The sequence below is a fragment of the Ascaphus truei genome, chromosome 15, assembly GCF_040206685.1.
Source record: "Ascaphus truei isolate aAscTru1 chromosome 15, aAscTru1.hap1, whole genome shotgun sequence".
NCBI classification, from domain to species: domain Eukaryota; kingdom Metazoa; phylum Chordata; class Amphibia; order Anura; family Ascaphidae; genus Ascaphus; species Ascaphus truei.
Window position 1 is genome coordinate 16632958 of NC_134497.1, and position 19119 is coordinate 16652076.

Sequence of the window (19119 nt, forward strand, 5' to 3'; positions counted from 1 at the left end):
GTAGCGTTACAGTATGATGACTGTCAACCTCGGATACCTGTCTGATTGATTACAGGTTTTTTAATCAGTGCTGGAACTGGGGATTTATTTATTATACCTGTGTGAGTCTTTCTCACAACTATTAAGTACTTACCTGCAGGTTGCTTACTTTCCCCTTGTTTTCCAGTTTATGTTATTATATGTTCATTTGTCCATTGTTGTTCTGTTGTGTAAATATAAGTACACGATCAAGATTGTTTGTTCACAAATTCTTTTTAATTAAAATAATAAAATAATAAGTATTAACTTTTATAACCATTTCAACTGTGATAATGAGTGCAGGTTAAAGGGTGTTTCCTTTTTCTCACATTACACTATTAATCCATTCCCCCTTTGCACCTTTGTCTTTATTTATTTGATTGTTAACTAAGCTGAAGCGAGAGTCAACTTCCTTTCCCCTCCCCCGTCCCTTTCCCTATCTCAACACTATTATAGGATATGGCCTGCAGACAGGATAGAGTTGATTAGGGAGGCAAGAGGTTTGGCAATGGATGGGGCACTTTGATTGCAGTGAGTCAGGTCCACATTGGCTGCTTAGTTTTGATGTTAGGAGCGTCGGTGTAATCTCCTCTCCAGATACTGGGACAAATTGAAAATGGGAAGCACTGTTGGGAGAGGGTGGAGATAAAGGGGTTCTCCCAGATTGGGCTTCATGTTTGAACTCGGCTTGCACGTTGATAGTAGGGAAGTAGCACACCACACAAAGTATTCATTGAAAGCATTTGCAATTTGAGTGTGATTTGTCAGAGTAATATCCTCCTTAGTGATATTACTTGGTTGTTGATGGCTACAAGGCAGGAATATATTGTCGATGACCTTCCAGAAGTATTTGATGTATTTTGGGGAAGATTTTAAGAGTAATATCGGGTTATTACGTGTCTTGTTTTCTTTGTACATATTTTCCACAGACATCTGTAGTGATTAAGATCCTTGTTAGTGCCAGTTACTTTGTATCTTTTCTATGAGGCATCCCTAAAATTGTAGCGTGCTTTGAGGCCGGTTGTAACCTACGGAAGGTGGGCCCCCTGTACTCGTGTTCTGCGTAGCGAAGCATGGGTATCACAGAGTTTTAAGAACTCTGATTGGAAATAATCGAGTGCAGAATTGGGGTCGAGTATCAGGTTGGTTTTGTATCAAGGGCAGTTGGTAATATCATCCAAAAACTGTTTTGGGTTAAATGTTCTAGTGAGTCGAGCTTTAGGGCTTGATTGGGGTGGTCTGATTTTCCTTACACAGTACACTATTGCATTGTCACTGAAAACATCAGGTTGTGTACCAGAGGATTGGATTCTGCTGGGTCTAGTGGAGAGAATCCAGTCTAGCAAGGAATGGTTGTGAGATTTTCGTGTTGTCCTTGTGGATTGGGAAATTAGTTTGGTTCAATTTAGTGATTTGAATTGTGTCCAGATGTTGTTGTTTTTAGGGTCAAGCCAATTCAGGTTGAAATCCCCAAGAACTAACAGCTCACTCTTCCCGTTGAGAGAGGAGATTGCGCCAAGAAAAGGAGTGTATGTTGTCAATGAAATAAAGCCGGGGTGCGCAAACTGGGGGGCGCGACACCCAGGGGTGAAGTAAGATTGTTTAGGGTGGGCTCGGCGGTTGCAGAGGACCCGCACTTTTCCCCCCAAGGCATCTAAATTAATGCCGATGGATAGCGTGAGGCCTCTGCAACTTCACTTAGCTTGTCTTCGGAGACGCGGCATCAAATGACGCCGCGGGGTCATGACATCACGTGACCCCACTCGGCGAGCCAGAGAGAAGGTAAGGGGGGGGAAGCGAGCAGGGAAGGAAGCAGGTAGTGGGGGGCCCAGCAGGGAAAGACTGCACACCCCTGAAATAAAGTATAGCACATATTTCAGGCCAGAGTAGGTTTTTTTTGTCACGTACATAAAAAGAGATAAGGGAAACAGCTTTAAGAGCACCGATCCTTTAGAGAAACATGTTTTGTATAGGTTTGACAGAATGGTTATGGTCTTTTTCAGTAAACTGGTGAATTCCCAAACAAAGATAGCCCTGCATGGTGAACAAAATGCAATCAGCAGGCTTGGTGAAACCAAATCTTAGGTTGGCGAAGGCTCGTGTAGAGTATCACGTACACACTTCCTCGTGTGCACGTGTGTGTGTGAAAAGATTTACAAGTTTTCCCTCTCACCTTCCCGCGGGGCACTATAAGTGAACATTTAAACCCCCCCTCCCCCCCAAACCGTACCACTACACCCCAATAACAACGGCGCCACCACAATTAATGTAAGGGTGTAAGCGGTCCTCAGCTCCCAATTCTAACAAGAAAAAAATACAAAATTAGACAAAAGTCAATTTAACAAAACAGCTCCAAAAATGAGGGCAATCTCTGCAAACGTTCAATAAGAGCTCAGTAACCATATTTATTGCATTTTAAATGTCATATACCAAAAGGCGTCCAGTGCTTGTTATAGAAACACAGTGTACCCCCAGTTCAAATCGGTCCCGTGTGGTTCAAACACACATTCTTATAGCCTACCACACGGCTGCGCAAACTTTTGGAGCTGCGCCCCCTGCCACCTCCCCCCCCCCGTGCTTGCGCCCCCCTTACTTTTTTTGCCAGTGTCAAATGACGCCGCGTGGGTCATGTGATGTGACGTCACATGACCTGCGGCGTCATTTCACGCCGCGTTGCCATGGCGAGGCGTCACACCAAGCCTCAGAATCTTGGTAAGTTGAGTTGCAGAGTCCCCCCCCCCCCCCGGCAATTAATTTAAATGCCTTGGGGAAGAGCGTGAGGTTTCTTCAACCGCTGGGCCCCCCCCCCCCCAGTAAAATCTTGCACCCCCAGGCCCCCCAGTTTGCGCACCCCTGCTTTACCCCATGGTGGCCAATAAAGACAGCAGATGTACAATGCTGCGAAGCATTTTATTAATGTATCCAATAACTTAGCATAATATACACAGGAAAAGCAGCAGAAACATTTGTACAACACACACGACTTCAGTCCGTGTTCACAACACACAAACCTTCCCGTTGAGTCGTGATACTCCACTGAATCTCAGCTATATAGCGCCGCACATGGCTGGAAACCCAAAGGCAACGCAACCCCAGAGTTGCATGTGCACTTGGTGTGAATGTAAACCCCGGCGTGCTTCATTAATGACAGGTCACAGGACAAGCTCGTTTATACAAATAAAAAGGGATGCGTGTTATACGTGCAGCGGTTAGAAGTGAACAAATTATTCTGCGCTTTGCACTTCTATCGCCAGATACGCCTTGACATTGCTAAACTTGTTGCACGTCAGGTCGATGAGTAGATGCTTCTTGCCGGACTTGTATGGGGTGAGATATACAGGGATTCTGACCGTCTCCTGGGGCTGTACGTTGCCACACCTGAAATCAGGAATGCAACATTCATTAGTTATATCCGGGAACAATAAAAACACCAAAGACGGGACACATATGGGTTTCTTCTGGTTCCACCTACAAGGAGTACTGTAGGACACACTTATTAAAGCAGCAATTCCTGCGTTCCTTTAAAAATCCCCCACAGGTTCGAAGCAGGACCGCGGACCCCCTGCTTACCAAAATAATTACCGCCGAAGGGGGAACCGGTAGCAGCTCTGGCTGGGCTTTGTGGGCCTCACGAAATGGCGGATTTAAAGCTCCCGCGTCACGCTGACCGACTGTGATGTCATCTATTCTGGCTTCCTAATAACCCACATGAAGAGGACCTTAAAAACTTTGGAACTGTTACTGGCGCCCCCTATGGAGGTAAGTATCTATGGGAGCAGAGGGTCCCGGGAGCTGAAATTAACACCGTTCTGCTCCGGAGACCCCCCCTGCCTCCAACCTAATTTAAAAAAAAACCCATGTTCTGCTGCTTTAATACCTAATTTCAGGCCAAAAAAATGAATGGATAACAATGAAAAGCGATATGAAATTCTATAGGGAGAAATCTATACCGTGTTCAGGAAAAATGAATCTTTTCGTTTTTCAGCATATCTATCTATCTATCTATCTATCTATCTATCTATCTATCTATCTATCTATCTATCTATCTATCTATCTAATATCTATCTATCTATCTATCTATCTATCTATCTATCTATCTATCTATCTATCTATCTATCTATCTATCTATCTATCTAATATCTATCTATCTATCTGTGTATCTATCTATCTATCTGTGTATCTATCTATCTATCTATCTATCTATCTATCTATCTATCTATCTATCTATCTATCTATCTATCTATCTATCTATCTGTGTATCTATCTATCTGTGTATCTATCTATCTATCTATCTTTCTATCTATCTATCTATCTATCTATCTAATATCTATCTAATATCTATCTAATATCTATCTATCTATCTATCTATCTATCTATCTATCTATCTATCTATCTATCTATCTATCTATCTATCTATCTATCTATCTATCTATCTATCTGTATCTATCTATCTATCTATCTATCTGTATCTATCTATCTATCTATCTATCTATCTATCTATCTATCTATCTATCTATTTCCCTAAGGATGTCTGCACATCCCTCTGTGATTAGGTGAACGGCCTGTCGCTCACCCGGAGGCAGACTGTCATGATGCACATCATTCCCCTTCTGATAGGCTGATCGGCCTGTCACTCACCCAGGAACAGCCAATGAGACTGCACATCCTGTGTAATGAGACTGCCCATTGGCGGTGTAACATATTAAGTGTCACATATGATGTGGATGTAACATCCTTGGGGATCTAAGGCGGGTGTAGGGGTGGGCGGGGGAGACTCGGTCAGTATTGGCTCCTGATGGTGAGGTGCCTGACCTAAGTTTGGAGAAGGTGGTTCCATTCCCAGCTCGGGCGCCGGAAGTGTGGTGTCCTCCCGTAGGGTGTGTTTTGTGCCATGTGGCCTGGGAAGTAAGTGGTAATGTGGGCACGAGCTGAGGGTATCCCTCGAGCTCTTGGTTAATAGTTATGGGGTAATCTGGCTGGGACCATACTATGGATAATTGTTGTGTTAAAGATACTACTATTTAACATGATGTTGTTATAATAAAGCTGTGATCAGCTTATCCTCCCAACAAGTCGTCTGGGGTGGTTCTTTGGGACTCAGGGAGGGGTCCGGCTCAAGGCATGAGTAAGTCATGAATACACGCTGATCTGTAGTAATGGATACATTGTCATCTTTCATTACCGCACTGCCACCTCGTGACAATTACACTCAGAAACGTCTCCCATGATAACTTGTTTATATTAATGTCTTCTTTCTTACTCTACCCAACATAATTATAAAGTGTAATTACTCATCCTTAATGGGCCCCGCATAATGTTTTTAGCGTCACCCAAGTGAATTAAACACTATTTTTTTTGCCTGTGTGAAGCTTAAAAAACACTTTCCCCACTCCCCTACTATCTGAGCCCTTTCCCCCCCCCAATTTTTTTCTCCCCTCTCTCTTCTTCCCCTCTCCTCTGTCCTTTCTTACTTCCTTTCTTTTTATAATATCATCCATGTTTAATTTAATAGAGGAAAAATACGCAAATCACAAGAACAAATTGAATAGGAGAAAATGGCACAAATAAGTTCTAACTTTTTTTTTTTCCCCGAAAATTATTTTGATCTAATATCACTGTATGTTTCCAGAAGTTTGAAAAAGAAAAAATGTTAAAAGTGGCGTTTACTGGGCTGTAGTATAGATAACTTCATATAACTCCTTTGTTGTTTTCACCAAAATAATAAAAACATTTGAAATAAAAAAAAAACACTTTCCTGGTCCGTTTCTCTTTCTGAGAATGAAACTATTTGACACATTTCGGTGATGCCAGAACAGGAGAGAACATGACAAGGAACGTGACAGTGAATGTATCTCACCATAATAATATTAGAACCCCGCTGTCCAAAGTCCTATAATGATGCAAATGAGGAAATACTGAAAAGCTGAGGGAGGCGCAATCTATGTTACAGCAATACGGCTAACCCAGGGGTTCCCAAGACAGGGGGTGCAGTCGAAGACTGAGCCACGTGAGCTGAAGCAGGGATATCCTGAAAAGCTGACCTATTGGGTGGTCTTGAGGACTGGAGTTGGGAACCCCTGGGCTAACGTACATGTTACCTGTATGTGATATGAGCACCGATTTTTTGTTTTCAAAGCTATTTAAATCTAAAACCATGGACTAAAAACGCCACTATTGAGATTACAATGGCAAACACCCGTGAGAATACCCAAGAAGAGCTTGGATAGGTTTTGAAATTCACAATAAAGTAAACAGTTGAGTTTAAGTTCCTAAAAATAACAATACAGCTCAACCCCCTTATAACGCTATGCTTGGGGTCCAAAGAATCACATTGCGTTATAAGCGGATCGCGTTAGAAAGAATGTAAAATTGTATGCATTGTACAATAAAGTATTTAAGACGCCAATAATCGGGTTGTAAAGTATTCATAAATACAAAAATTGGGAGCCACGCTGGCATCGCGTTATAAGCGGATCCGCGTTGTAATGGATCGCGCTATAACGGGGTTGAGCTGTAATTATAAAAAAAAAAATACAAGTATACTCCTTTCAGTAATGTAACCAGACTGTAACTGTGCCAAATATGTGCCCCCGGTAAAATACCACTTGAGTGTGCTTATAATGCCAATGTTTAGCTCAGACACCCCTACTTACTTTATCGTGACCGGGTTCTTGATCAACCCGCTGCCTTCTGCCGTGACCACTACGTCAGTCACTTCTTTGGAAAGGGGATTTGTGAAAATGATCTCTGCCGTGAGAGGCCTGTTCTCTTTGGCCTGTCCCCGAATCTATAGAAATAATAATAATAATAAATTAGCACAATGTCACAGCGAATAAAAGGAATACATATGTAACTATCACTTATTTCCACTACCCAACAACGATGTAACGAGCTATTCTTGTTATCTCCATAGATAAATCTATAGAGTTGTGCCCAGAAAGATGACAGAGAATTGACTGGGAGACAAGGGCAGATCGTGCGCGGTTTTCCAACACTCATACCCAACGTCAGAGGGCCTGGGTGGCTTCTAGGAATAGTGAAGAAAGTCACCAGTTGCTAGGGCGCTAGCCGATGTCAGCAGCCTCGCTGTCCCTGGTGGCTACTCAGAATATCACAGAGTTTCCATAGGATATGGCGGCAGTGCTGGTTCAGAAAATCCCGGCTTATCGCGACGTATCCCAACTTATCATGCCATATCGCAATGTATCGCAACGTATCTCACCGGTGGGAAGAATGAAGCTAGCGACATCTGTACTCACTGGTAGATTGAGGGGTACACTCAGTAAGAAAGACTTGGAGCGGTAATGTAACTCAGAGAAGCAAGGCCTGCAGCAGGGGAGAGGTGGACAGGGGGGTACATCTCTGAAGACCTTGTATGGAGTTAGGGGCTAAATCTATAAACACCGATGCATGACTTCAGGGGGAGTTTTGGGGCGATAAATTTGAGTATATTGAATTACCACCTTTATAGGTGAATCACTCTTTTAGTAGAGCAGTAGGTCTAAAAGTAGTCTTTTAGTAGAACAGTATTGTAGATGGTATCATTCGCAGTGGTAGCTGTTACCACATTCACTTCAGTTTACTTGTATAGCATTGTACAGCCGACCTTTAGGGTGACCTCTAGCCGACAGTAGAGATGGGCCGATTATTTTTCCGGATTTCGATCCCACCTCATTTGGTCCGCAGATTTCCCCGCGGATCAATCTCCAAAAAAGCGATTCGTTTTTTCCGGATTTTAATTTTCTTTTTACGGACATGTCCGCGGGCGGATTAATAATTCTAATCAAAATCTGTAATCCACAGATGGAGATCTGAGGACTATAAATAGAGGTGCAACCTCAAGCTGAGGCCATTTGTTGCACGGTTTAGCTGGGGGTGGGTGTGGTGCTGACGTTGTATTCTAATATTATACTATTATATTATAGTTTAAAAAGTAAAACAAAATATTTACTTCATAACATTTTTTTGTATTTCTTTCGGGGAAGGGGGCTCAGGGCTCTGGGCCATCATGCTGCACATGTGATTATTATGTCTCTGATTGTAGTTTATTATTCACTGTAATATATATAGAGAGCACTGCAGCAGTTATACTATTATTATAAGACAAAGTTTTCAACAATCCTCCCAAGGATAAGCTAATAAGCTTCCAGCTCCAGTGCATTTTCAGAGTCATTTTGACAGTTTTTGTCAACGACAGTCAGGGATAACAAGCTATCCTAGTAATTGCTAATGATCTACTTGTATACTATTGGCGAGTGACAAAGGGCGCTGCTGTAATGCTCAGTGACAACAGTCATTCCAAATGACTCTAGTGTACAAACGTATACTGTATGTGTTGTTGACGCAACACAGGTGCCACGCCACCCAGCTCTAACATTAAACCATTACCAGAAGGCAGGCATTATTCATAAATAATGATATCCAGCTGTCATTGTCTGGACTGCCTTTCATGTACTAAAGTGGGCTCAGGGCTCTGGGCCATCATGCTGCACACGCGATTCTTTATCATTATTAGTTGTCCTTTTTTTTTCTTGGCATACGATGGATTAGAAATAAACACAACCCGCCGAACGGATTTACGTTGATCCCGCCGACGGGGTGAATGGAAAGCCTCACAACCGAGCCGTATAGGGGGATGTTAAATAATCCGTACAGATCGAAGTTGCAAAAATCCGTTGATGGATTTTACACCGCGGAACAGATGTGGCAGGGAAAGCGCAGGATATTCAAGGAAAAGGATTTTGACAGTTTTGCCCATCTCTCGTCGCCAGCCTAGTGGCCATTGTGACATTACCAGTGTCATTGTTTTTTTGTTCGCACCTGAGGGAGGTCCCCACCGCAAGTCTGTTGGAATGCCTGTGACACCGGTGCTTTGCACATCTCAGCATTGAAAGGGTCTTTTAATGAATAAGTAAGAAGATGTTAGGAAATAAGATGGGTGGAGACACTGGTAAAATGGCTGGAGACACTGGTAAGAGGACTAGAGACACTGGTAAGAGGACTAGAGACACTGGTAAGAGGACTAGAGACACTGGTAAGAGGACTAGAGACACTGGTAAGAGGACTAGAGACACTGGTAAGAGGACTAGAGACACTGGTAAGAGGACTGGAGACACTGGTAAGAGGACTAGAGACACTGTTAAGATGGCTGGAGACACTGGTAAGAGGACTAGAGACACTGGTAAGAAGACTGGAGACACTGGTAAGAATACTGGAGACACTGGTAAGAAGACTGGAGACACTGGTAAAAAGACTGGAGACACTGGTAAGAAGTCTGGAGACACTGGTAATTTGACTGGAGACACTGGTAAGAAGACTGGAGACACTGGTTAGAAGACTGGAGACACTGGTAAGAAGACTGGAGACACTGGTAAGAAGACTGGAGACACTGGTAAGATGGGTGGAGACACTGGTAAGATGGGTGGAGACACTGGTAAGATGGGTGGAGACACTGGTAAAATGGGTGGAGACACTGGTAAGATGGGTGGAGACACTGGTAAGAGGACTAGAGACACTGGTAAGAGGATTAGAGACACTGTTAAGAGGACTAGAGAGACTGGTAAGAGGGCTGGAGACATTGGTAAGAGGGCTGGAGACACTGGTAAGATGGCTGGAGACACTGGTAAGAGGGTTGGAGACACTGGTAAGAGAACTGAAGATATTTGCTTAAAAAAAGCAGATGTTTGGGTGGGATCTTTGTTTTTTTTTTTAATTATTATTATATTTTTAGTAGATCTCATTGACTAGATTAGCTAAAGTTATTTTGTAGGTAGCCTGGTATTTAAAATACAGTAATGTGCAGGGCGTGGCCTGGTGCTCTGCAAGATGGCTGCGCTATGCTGGTGCTCTGCAAGATGGCTGCGCTATGCTGGTGCTCTGCAAGATGGCTGTGCTAAACTTGTGCTCTGCAAGATGGGTGTGCTAACCAGGTGCTCGGCAAGATGGCTGCGCTATGCTGGTGCTCTGCAATATGGCTTCGATAAACTGGTGCTCAGCAAGATGGCTGTATTATGCTGGTGCTCTGCAAGATGGCTGTGCTAATCCAGTGCTCTGCAGTGCAAGACATTTAATCTTCTGCCATCCACCAGATTTAGTCTAGAAAAGGCATAAAAAACAACATTTTCTTTGAAAGTGCGTCATAAGGAACTGAACACCAAAATCAGGAAATTTCGATAACATTAGAGACCAATCTGCGGTTTTACAAAATCACTGAGGCCTAACCAGAAGGCCGGCATGGCTGATCATAGCTCGGGGCCCTTGCCGGGGTGCCCCGCTCTATGGCCCTAGCTTGCTGAAGCCATCCATAAACAGATTTGATGTCTGCCCTGACCCTGCTGTGGCCTAGCTGACCTGGCAGCGAGGTAGGCCTTACACTCCGAGGTGTCCATAATTTTAGGCCTCTGCTACCTTCCAAAAATTGAACTACCACAGAAAATATAACCATACGTGGCTGGCTCCAGGCCCAGCAGAGAACACCGAGCCCTTTCCATCTCCTCTCCCGCGGCTCATGCAAACAACCCGCTGTTTAAAAAAACACTCATCTACCACCGCCGTTCCGGCACTGACAATCAGGAGGGGCCACTCATGCCGTACAGCAGTCAGAGTCTCCCGGAGGAGGAAGTATAGTAACTCCTGGTCCAGAACAACGGACGTGGGCCTGATCGTGAGCCCGCCGGACCCCGCGTTCTGAGGGAGGCCAGAGGCGGGGAAGGCAGAGGGAGATCCGAGACAGGGAGGAGCGCAGCAAGACAGGCCTCATCCAAGCTGACAGTGAGCGCGCTCTCGCTCAAGTGCCGTGCCGTGAGAGCAGGAGAGGCTTAGTGTTTCCGTGTAGTTGCGCGGGGGGGGGTGGCGCGAACCGGAGCCATGCCCGTGACGTCACGTGAGAGGTTAGCCCTCATTGGCTGAACCGCGCATGTGACCAGGGTAATCCAAAAGAATTTGTCTCGGAAAGCAGCTGAGCGCGGTAACTCAGGACAAACACATTGTCGCAACGTCTTTGATCGCGCTGAGCATGAGCGCGCACGCCAGCTCAGTTTCTCCCCGGACACGGCCTAACATTTGCCAACAGAGAAAATTTCTTGGTTACTGTAGAGGGAGAAAGGGGGTGGCCCGGTATAAAGGGGTTGCACCCCATTTGGCTATCCCCTGACCTCACCAGGGAGACAAGGGGTTAACTGGGCTGAGGTCCAGAAATGTGATTTAACCCTTGTTATAACATGAAAATGTATATTCCCCTGTTCCCATGTTTTATTGTTATATCAGTGTCTGCATCACACACACACTAGGATCCATCCGGGAGTACAAGGGTTAATAGTTCTTTAGTGATTATAGCCCTTTGTGTAATTTTCCCGCCTTTTCAGGCACCATTTTGCAGGGTCCCATAGGCCGCCATTAGAGCTCAATGCATTCTAATGGCGAATCTTGCTGTTTTGGTTCTGTTTCCTGTGAAGACCAGCAGGTGGCGTCCGAGAGGAGGAGCGGCGGTTTCCCATTGTAAGTCAATGGGCCCATTGACTTCAATGGAGATTCCTCGACGGCACTTTCCAGGAACGAGTTGGCTGCCGTCCAAACCGCAAAACCGCAAAGCGGATACAATGTCCTTTAAAAGAGTTAAATCACTTTAGTCAAGTTCAACGTTAAGTGGCGTGGGAATCTACAGTTCTAGAGCACCTAGAAATAAAATTATTTTTGCCCCTAGTTCCTAGGCCTCCCCCCACTCGACCACAACCGGGTCCCCGAATCCTGGACTCCCGAGAAGGGTCGAACTGAGAAGAGCGTGTCGCGCCATAGGTTCCAATGGCGGCGGCAGAAACAGCTCAAGAAAACGACTAAGTGTGAAAAGCTGAAATTTATGAATCCATATCTCTGGTTCCGGAGGGTCCAGAGGGCCAGGGTTTGGGGTACCTGTAGTCACTGCTCCGGCATCGCTGCAGAACCATCCTTGACCCTCTTGGACCAACCCAACGGAGTATGGACCCCCTTGAAAGTTCGGGACTTTTCACATAGACTTCAATGGCGGCCAATTTCCATTGACCGGCTATGGCGGAAAAACCCCATTGACTTCAACGGCGGCGTTGCCCCGTTGAAAGTCTATGGCGGCGGATTCCCATAGCCACCAATGGTGGCGGTTTGCCATTGAAAGTCTATGGCGGCGAAGCCCGTTGTTTTCAATGGGGATTTAGTGAAAAACCGTGATTTAATTTACAGCTGAGTTTTTTGTATTAAAATGAGAAACGGTTTAAAGTGTATTTGTGTAACTCCGGTTCCGACGGTCGTAGCAAGTCGCAAATTGGACCATAGGGTGTCCCAGTTCCGGCATTGAGAACTGGGAAGTTTGGACCCGCTGGACCCAACGGAACCGGATATTTTAATATGTTTGTGTTTTATCTTTAATACTGTGTCCCAAAGTAAGGACAGAACCCAGAGGAAATTCCTTTGCATACCAGGGCAGCATATGGTCCGATAGGCAACCCAATGTCTAGGACTTAAGTATTGTTCAAAGGATTTTGTCACCCTCACTGTTTACCTGAGGGCGGAGATGACTCAAACCAGAACAGTCTGTAAGTGTCCCATTTAACACCTTACAACAAAGAGTATCCTGCCAGAAATCCCAACTGGTAGACTGGCTGGCATTCCTGATGCAAATGTGGGGCTGCAGAAATGAGACCCCAGAGTTCTAATGCGCCTGTGCCAACTAGCTGGGGGGGCAGGTATCAAAATGTGTTCCCACGTTAGAGAGTGGCTACAGATAATTGAAAACCAATCACCTGTACTTAATGTTAAGGATAGGGTTACAAAAGGTTTATAAACTGTTGTCCACCCTATATCCATTGTCTTCTATACCATCTTGATTGCTGGAGAAATGCTATGCAACATACTTCTCATTCCCCATTCCCCAAAGTAAGTGCTATATCTTGTCTGTTACTGTACTATATTGTGTGTTCACCTATCCAAAGGAATAAATATACTTTATTATATCTAAGCCTCGTCCAGTTCAAACCCAGATATTTGGTGTAAATTACAGCCTGTCATAAGCTATCGTGACAGTTACTTCTGTAGAGTGCCGTCTATGTATCTGTCGCTCTCTTCCAGCCTGTTGCCGGGGGGCAGTGAGGGATATATTATCACGCGCTTCCCCATTTAAGATTTTGTGCGGGGAATAATTTTCCTAGAAAACGCGACTGATACAAAAAAGGCTAAAAAGATTCTTCTATCTTCATTGTAGAGAACCAATTTCTCCCCACACCTAACAGCCACCCGGCCCCAGAAAGAACAACTTCACACAGATTATTTGGTCTCATTGGTGTGCGAGACCTGGAAATCTGAACCGCTTCCGGGATTTTCTTATATGGATCAGGCTTTGATAACAGCCTCAGCTCTGACACAGGGCCACATATACTACGCAGCCTTCCACCATTAGGCCGCGGCCATGGTGAGAGCGCTACAAAGGGCCTTACCTCAACGAGGATGGCCATAGAGGGCGCGTGAGCGGCCGATTTTCCACCTGACAAAATATTTAATTTTGCCGCACGACGGCTGGATCACGTGAGTGGTTCAGCCAATGAGGGCAAACCAGCTCCATGATGTCACGGCCACGCCTCCCCGTCGCGTCTCCCCCTAGGCCACAAATCGTCTCTGCGGCAGGCGCGCCTGACGCCATGCGCGCCTAGTATGGCCTCGGCCTTGTGAGCTGGAAGGCACATTACAACCCCATCCGAGTCCAGCCAACATCTCACTTTGGAACAATGTGACAACTGTTACATAGATATTTGAAGCGCTACCTTGATCTCCACTTTGGGGTTCTCCAGTACAATGCTGGTTTCTACAAGCGCGCAATCATTGTTTTTTCCATAGCAACAGACCGCCTTCACCTCGATCGCGTTATCTGCCGTCAGGAGATCTTCATATTGGGCATACGTTATGCTGACCGGCATCTCCTTCTCTGTAGGGAGAAGAGAAAGGGCGATTGACAGGAAAACATGACTCAGATTGAAACTATTCCAACAACGTCTCTCGCCAATTGAAATCTGCTTTGTGGGCAAATGATTTCGGTTAAATCACAATGTTTCATTTACGCGTAACATAGCAATACTATACTATACTATACCAAGGGAACAGGAGGTTGTTTCAGGTTCTGATACCGTTTAATGAATAGAAACAATAGTTCATAGAAGGCAACTATACATAGCGATTTTTCTTACGATTTTAAAAGAACTTGTATGTTTATTCCAATGATCATTATCCCAAAATGCAAGAAGTCTGAAACAAAATCTATTTTTCAATTTAGTTACATAGGTCCATAGTTACATAGGTACATAGTAGTTACATAGTTATATAGTAGTTACATAGTTACATAGTAGATGAGGTTGAAAAAAGACGTACGTCCATCAAGTTCAACCTTTGCTAAATTTAGACAACAGATACTTTATCCTATATCTATACATACTTATTGATCCAGAGGAAGGCAAACAAAAAACCACAGTGACAATCATCTAATGACATCTCATAAGGGGAAAAATAAATTCCTTCCTGACTCCAAATATTGGCAATCAGAATACACCCTGGATCAACATCCTTCCCATGTTTACTTATTTGGTGTATCCATGTATACCTTTTGTTGTCTAGATTTGCACTATTCTGTACCGACATCCTTAATTTAATGTATTACCTTCATTGCTTTTAAGGCAGATTGTCCTGTGTTCATTCAAGAGTTCGTGCATTTCTTTCTTGGTGTACAGGATGGAGAATGCGGTGATTTTAACATTTAGGGTCACCGAGCCCTTTGTCGGGTTTGTTATCACCAGGATAAGATTCACATCTTTGCCAACTAGGCTTACGCCGGTCAACTTGAATTGTCCAGATATTTGGGTCTCATTGGAGACTGACTGGCAAACTTGAGTCATCATTGTTGACATGATTGAGAGAGACACCGGTAACTTCTCCACTGATGTGTCTGCAGCGGGACCTGTAACACAGAAAACCAATGGGTCACATACTGGGCAGATTGTGTGTGTTCCAAGTCATACGAATGCAGCGCAGCTCCTATAGGTGAAATCTTATGGGAAGGGAACCGGAACCAGAGGAGACCGGAACCCCTATTCCTTGCCCCGAAGTAGGTGCATTTGTCAAAATGAGAACATAACACCCATGGTGCATGTTTGTGCAGCGAAAATACTTTTGTTTTTATAAAGTATATGGATGTTGCGTTCTAAGGCACTTTTCCAATGAAGTGTTCACGGCGTACGCAGCATACGTAGTATTAATGCTGTGGTACTTTTTGAAAAATGGTTAAATGAGGTCAGTATTTCTCTGGGAGTTGAAATCCTGGTGAGAACTTTTGTTGTTAGGATTTAGCTATTTCTCCTATATTGTCATTTAACAGAAAAAGTGGAGAAAAAAGGGAAAAAAGAGCAGCACATATGCAATAAATAATCAAGACAGAAAAGAAGTGTGACGCTCAACAATGATGTAGTGAGTAACTAAATTAAATCTTTTAAGGTGATTAAAAGTGCATGAATCGTGAAACACAAATATATCATGTGTCTATTAAATATAACAAACTTGATAAATGTTTATAAATCACTTGATAATTGTAAAAATGGATGAACCCAGGAGTTAAATAACAGAGAGGTTCAGAAAAAAAATGATGATGATGATAAATATACTCCTCCACTCAGAACCCTGGAGATACATTTCAAATATCTTCCACAATCAGCTTCGGCGTCATCGGGAATCCCGGAACCCGGAAGTGACCAGTGCGGACGCAGCGGAAGTCACGGTGGCACCTCTAATTTCGTACATTGATTTTACTGACTGCCCCTATGTAAGCAGGCAATCGTAGGGGGGGGGAGGGGAGGTCTGTTCTTTTATAAACTTTTTAAAGTACCATCTGTACTCTTTTTGGTCACCCTTCTTTTTCTCTTGAGTTCTGCTGTACCGAGCTTATCACCGCCCACGCTTGCCACAGTTTGGGATATGCCCTTGATTTTCCTGCCATTCGTGAGTACAACCATTGGAGGTTGCTGATTAACTGAAGGCTTACTGTGTTCTGCAATACTGCTCTATGTTGGGTTTTTTTCTCTTTTTTTTTTCTCCATTAGTGACACGTCCCCTGCTCCCCTGTTTTTTTGGACAATAAACAACCAACACACTGAATAAAGGGGTAACAACTAAATAACTATACCTACCCTACAGCTGGGGTTTGGATCTCTTCCCCCGAGAGAAACAAGGCAAATTGTCATGTATGTATGTATGTATGTATGTATGTATGTATGTCTTTATTTATATAGCGCCATTAATGTACATAGCGTGTCACAGCAGTAATACACGTGACATAATAATATAAATAACAAATAATACAAACAACACAAAGGGAAGAAGCGTTTCAGACATAAAAGTAACATTGAGAAAAGGAGTCCCTGCTCCGAAGAGCTTACAATCTAATCATCTAATAGTACGAACTCATCATTTCTATAGATTTAAAGGGCCCGACTTTAATTCCGCACTAAGAGATGCCTCTTCAGGCTGAGATATCACTTCTTTATTTAGATCAAGAAAACCATAGAGGATTTTCGCGTCTCACCCTTGTTGTCTTGGTGAATCCCCTCTCCATTGTGTGCGAGTTTAACTCTTATATACAGGTTAGTTCCTTGCCCGTTCCAGCACGTTCTGCTCTTACAAAAGATAACCATTTTCTTCATCGCTATTGCAGGGGCCGGCCAACTCCAGTCCTCATGTGCCACCAACAAGTCAGGTTTTCAGGCTATCCCTGCTTCAGCATAGGTGGGGCAGTCTTCGACAGAGCCACTGATTGAGCCACTTGTGCTGAAGCGGGGATATCCTGAAAACCCGACCTGTTGCTGTTGGTGACCCTGGAGGTTACCATGGCAACATTTAGTTTGCTCTGGGCTCTGGGAAGAGCTGCATTTATAACTAGCTGGACCCTTAGTATGAAAAACATATAATCACCTAAATGGACCATCAGATTTAAAATAAAAAATAAACACTGTGTTCGAAAGGGGCAAAAAGAGATCTTTTGAAGTAAAATGTCAAAACATTGGCAATCAGCCTGGACTGGGGCATTATGGTTCATTTTTATCCCATGAATGAGATATTACAGATATCAGCATCTTTTCAAGTTAAAAATAAAGATGGCTGTTCCCAGATTAAAACCTGGCCATCTGTCGACAAAATGTGAACACGTTTGCACAGGGTCAGGAGGCGGCACACAAGGGGAGATTGTATTCTCTCTGACACATGAGCATTACAGAGTCAATCTGGGTGTCAAAATAAGGGAAATTGTACTGGGAGAGGGGATTTCCATTTCCAGCCGAAAACCGCACAACGCTGATTGTGCACTCGCGGTTAAAATCCACGGAAAAAATGGAAAATGTGCCTTTATTTATGGTTGGCATGCGTTCCTTGTTTCCCCCTCCCCCACCGCGCCAGCGAAGACGCAAAGTAAGAACAGGCAAACGCCGAAAACCGTCAAAATCTGACACATTCTACGGTGAGTATTTAAATCCGGCGGCCTACAAGATATGGCTTCGTTACCAGACATGCAAATGAGAGGTGCACAGGGTTATATAAACTTGCTCTGACATAAATATAAACACCAAAGGGGAGACAAAGTGAACACTTAATGAAAGGTTGTGCCATGGATTCAGTAATTACATCTAGAAGTTTCCGTGTGGAGAATGGGGCACGATTGGGTTGTATTTCTTCAGAAATAAACTGTTAAAAAGCACATTTGGACTTTTACTTAATAATTTATTTGGGGGAGCAGTATTCATTGGTATTTTTCCCACTCCTTAATACAAGGGGGGGGGGGTTTCAACTGCAGTCCTCAACCCCCCCTCCCAACAGGTCAGGTTTTAAGGACATCCCTGCTTCAGCATGGGTGTCTCAATGAGTGGCTCAGTTGACTGAGCCACTGATTGAGCCACCTGTGCTGAAGCTGGGACTGATTAAACCACCTGTACTGAAGCTGTGACTGATTGAGACACCTGTGCTGAAGCAGTAACTGATTGAGCCACCTGTGCTGAAGCAGGGATATCTTAAAAACCTGACCTGTTGGGGGGGGGGGGGGGGGGGGAGGGCTCTTGAGGTCCTGGAGTTGAGAACACCTGCATTAATATAATAGTCTTGTACTGTCAGCCAAAGACTGATCTTGGGGTCCAGAGTGGTACCCCAATCCCATAGTGTACACAAAAGTTGCAACACTCCAGTACTTGCTGTACAGGACGTCCCAGCTATGACCTCTCTCCTCCGTCTGCTACCGGTTAAGCCCATACTAAATACCTTCAACATTTCGACTCATCCAGGGATAAGCTGCCATCCTTTACCTTCTGCTGGGACCGGGTTCCACTCTCTGTGCGACGGTAACTCTGCTCTTTCACCAGGAGCACTTTCTATCTTCCCAACGCTGGCAGGCAAAAGCAGGCTAAACTGCGACCAAACAACGAACATTTGTCAGTACTTACGCGGAAAACAAAATCAAACTCCTCGCCGGTATCAGGTCGACTCTGGTGTCCTCTGCTCAATCACCGGAAAATTAATACAAGGAGTCACGGCTACATATATTTCTTTTAGCTGGAACACACCCTGTTTTACTTGAAACCCTACTATATGACTATCCATCATTTCCCGAACATCTAGATGAGCCTGCTGTTTCTATACACTCCCTTCTTGGTTATTTAGGCATTTAGAATTAATCCCTTTTTTTTTTAAACCTTTATAATATAAACAATGTTACCACAATATTGCAAGATTTCAATTACTAAGTAACTTACATTTCCTTAATGCAGCTCCTAGACACCCCCCCCCCCCTTTTGTTTTCTTTTTCTATGTAAAGTATGTGACAATGTATTCATTGGACATTCTTACCCAAGTTGGCAATTGTTTGGTGCTCCTGTTCTAAATATGTGAAAATTCAGATTGTGTGCCTAACGAAATGGCCGCCTTCTAAGGCCGTGATTATACCCAAAGCGCCGAAGCGCGAGCCGGCAAAAACAAATATCCGGTTTCCACCCAGGCGGCCAAGCGCGCGAATTTAGAGTCGATCTGTAAAATTGATTTTCAGGAGTGACGGCTGCGTCA

General features: G+C 44.1%; 1 protein-coding gene across 2 annotated transcripts; it reads right to left on the reverse strand.

The window, feature by feature from the left end:
• Window positions 1–2909: 2909 nt before the first annotated feature.
• LOC142466611 (protein-glutamine gamma-glutamyltransferase E-like) lies at window positions 2910–18658 on the reverse strand. 2 transcript variants are annotated; one of them, XM_075571824.1, is made up of 5 exons: window positions 18504–18657; window positions 14690–14986; window positions 13803–13963; window positions 6672–6805; window positions 2910–3396 (listed from the first exon to the last, which is right to left on the reverse strand). In XM_075571824.1, exons 2-5 carry the CDS (start codon window positions 14934–14936, stop codon window positions 3243–3245), a joined length of 696 nt encoding a protein of 231 aa, XP_075427939.1. In that variant the 5' UTR covers window positions 14937–14986; window positions 18504–18657; the 3' UTR covers window positions 2910–3242. The 2 variants fall into 2 exon arrangements, with proteins under 2 accessions (XP_075427939.1, XP_075427940.1); XM_075571825.1 differs by lacking the exons at window positions 2910–3396; window positions 6672–6805 and adding an exon at window positions 11208–11620 and having other exon boundaries at window positions 18504–18658.
• Between the last annotated feature and the right edge of the window lie 461 nt (window positions 18659–19119).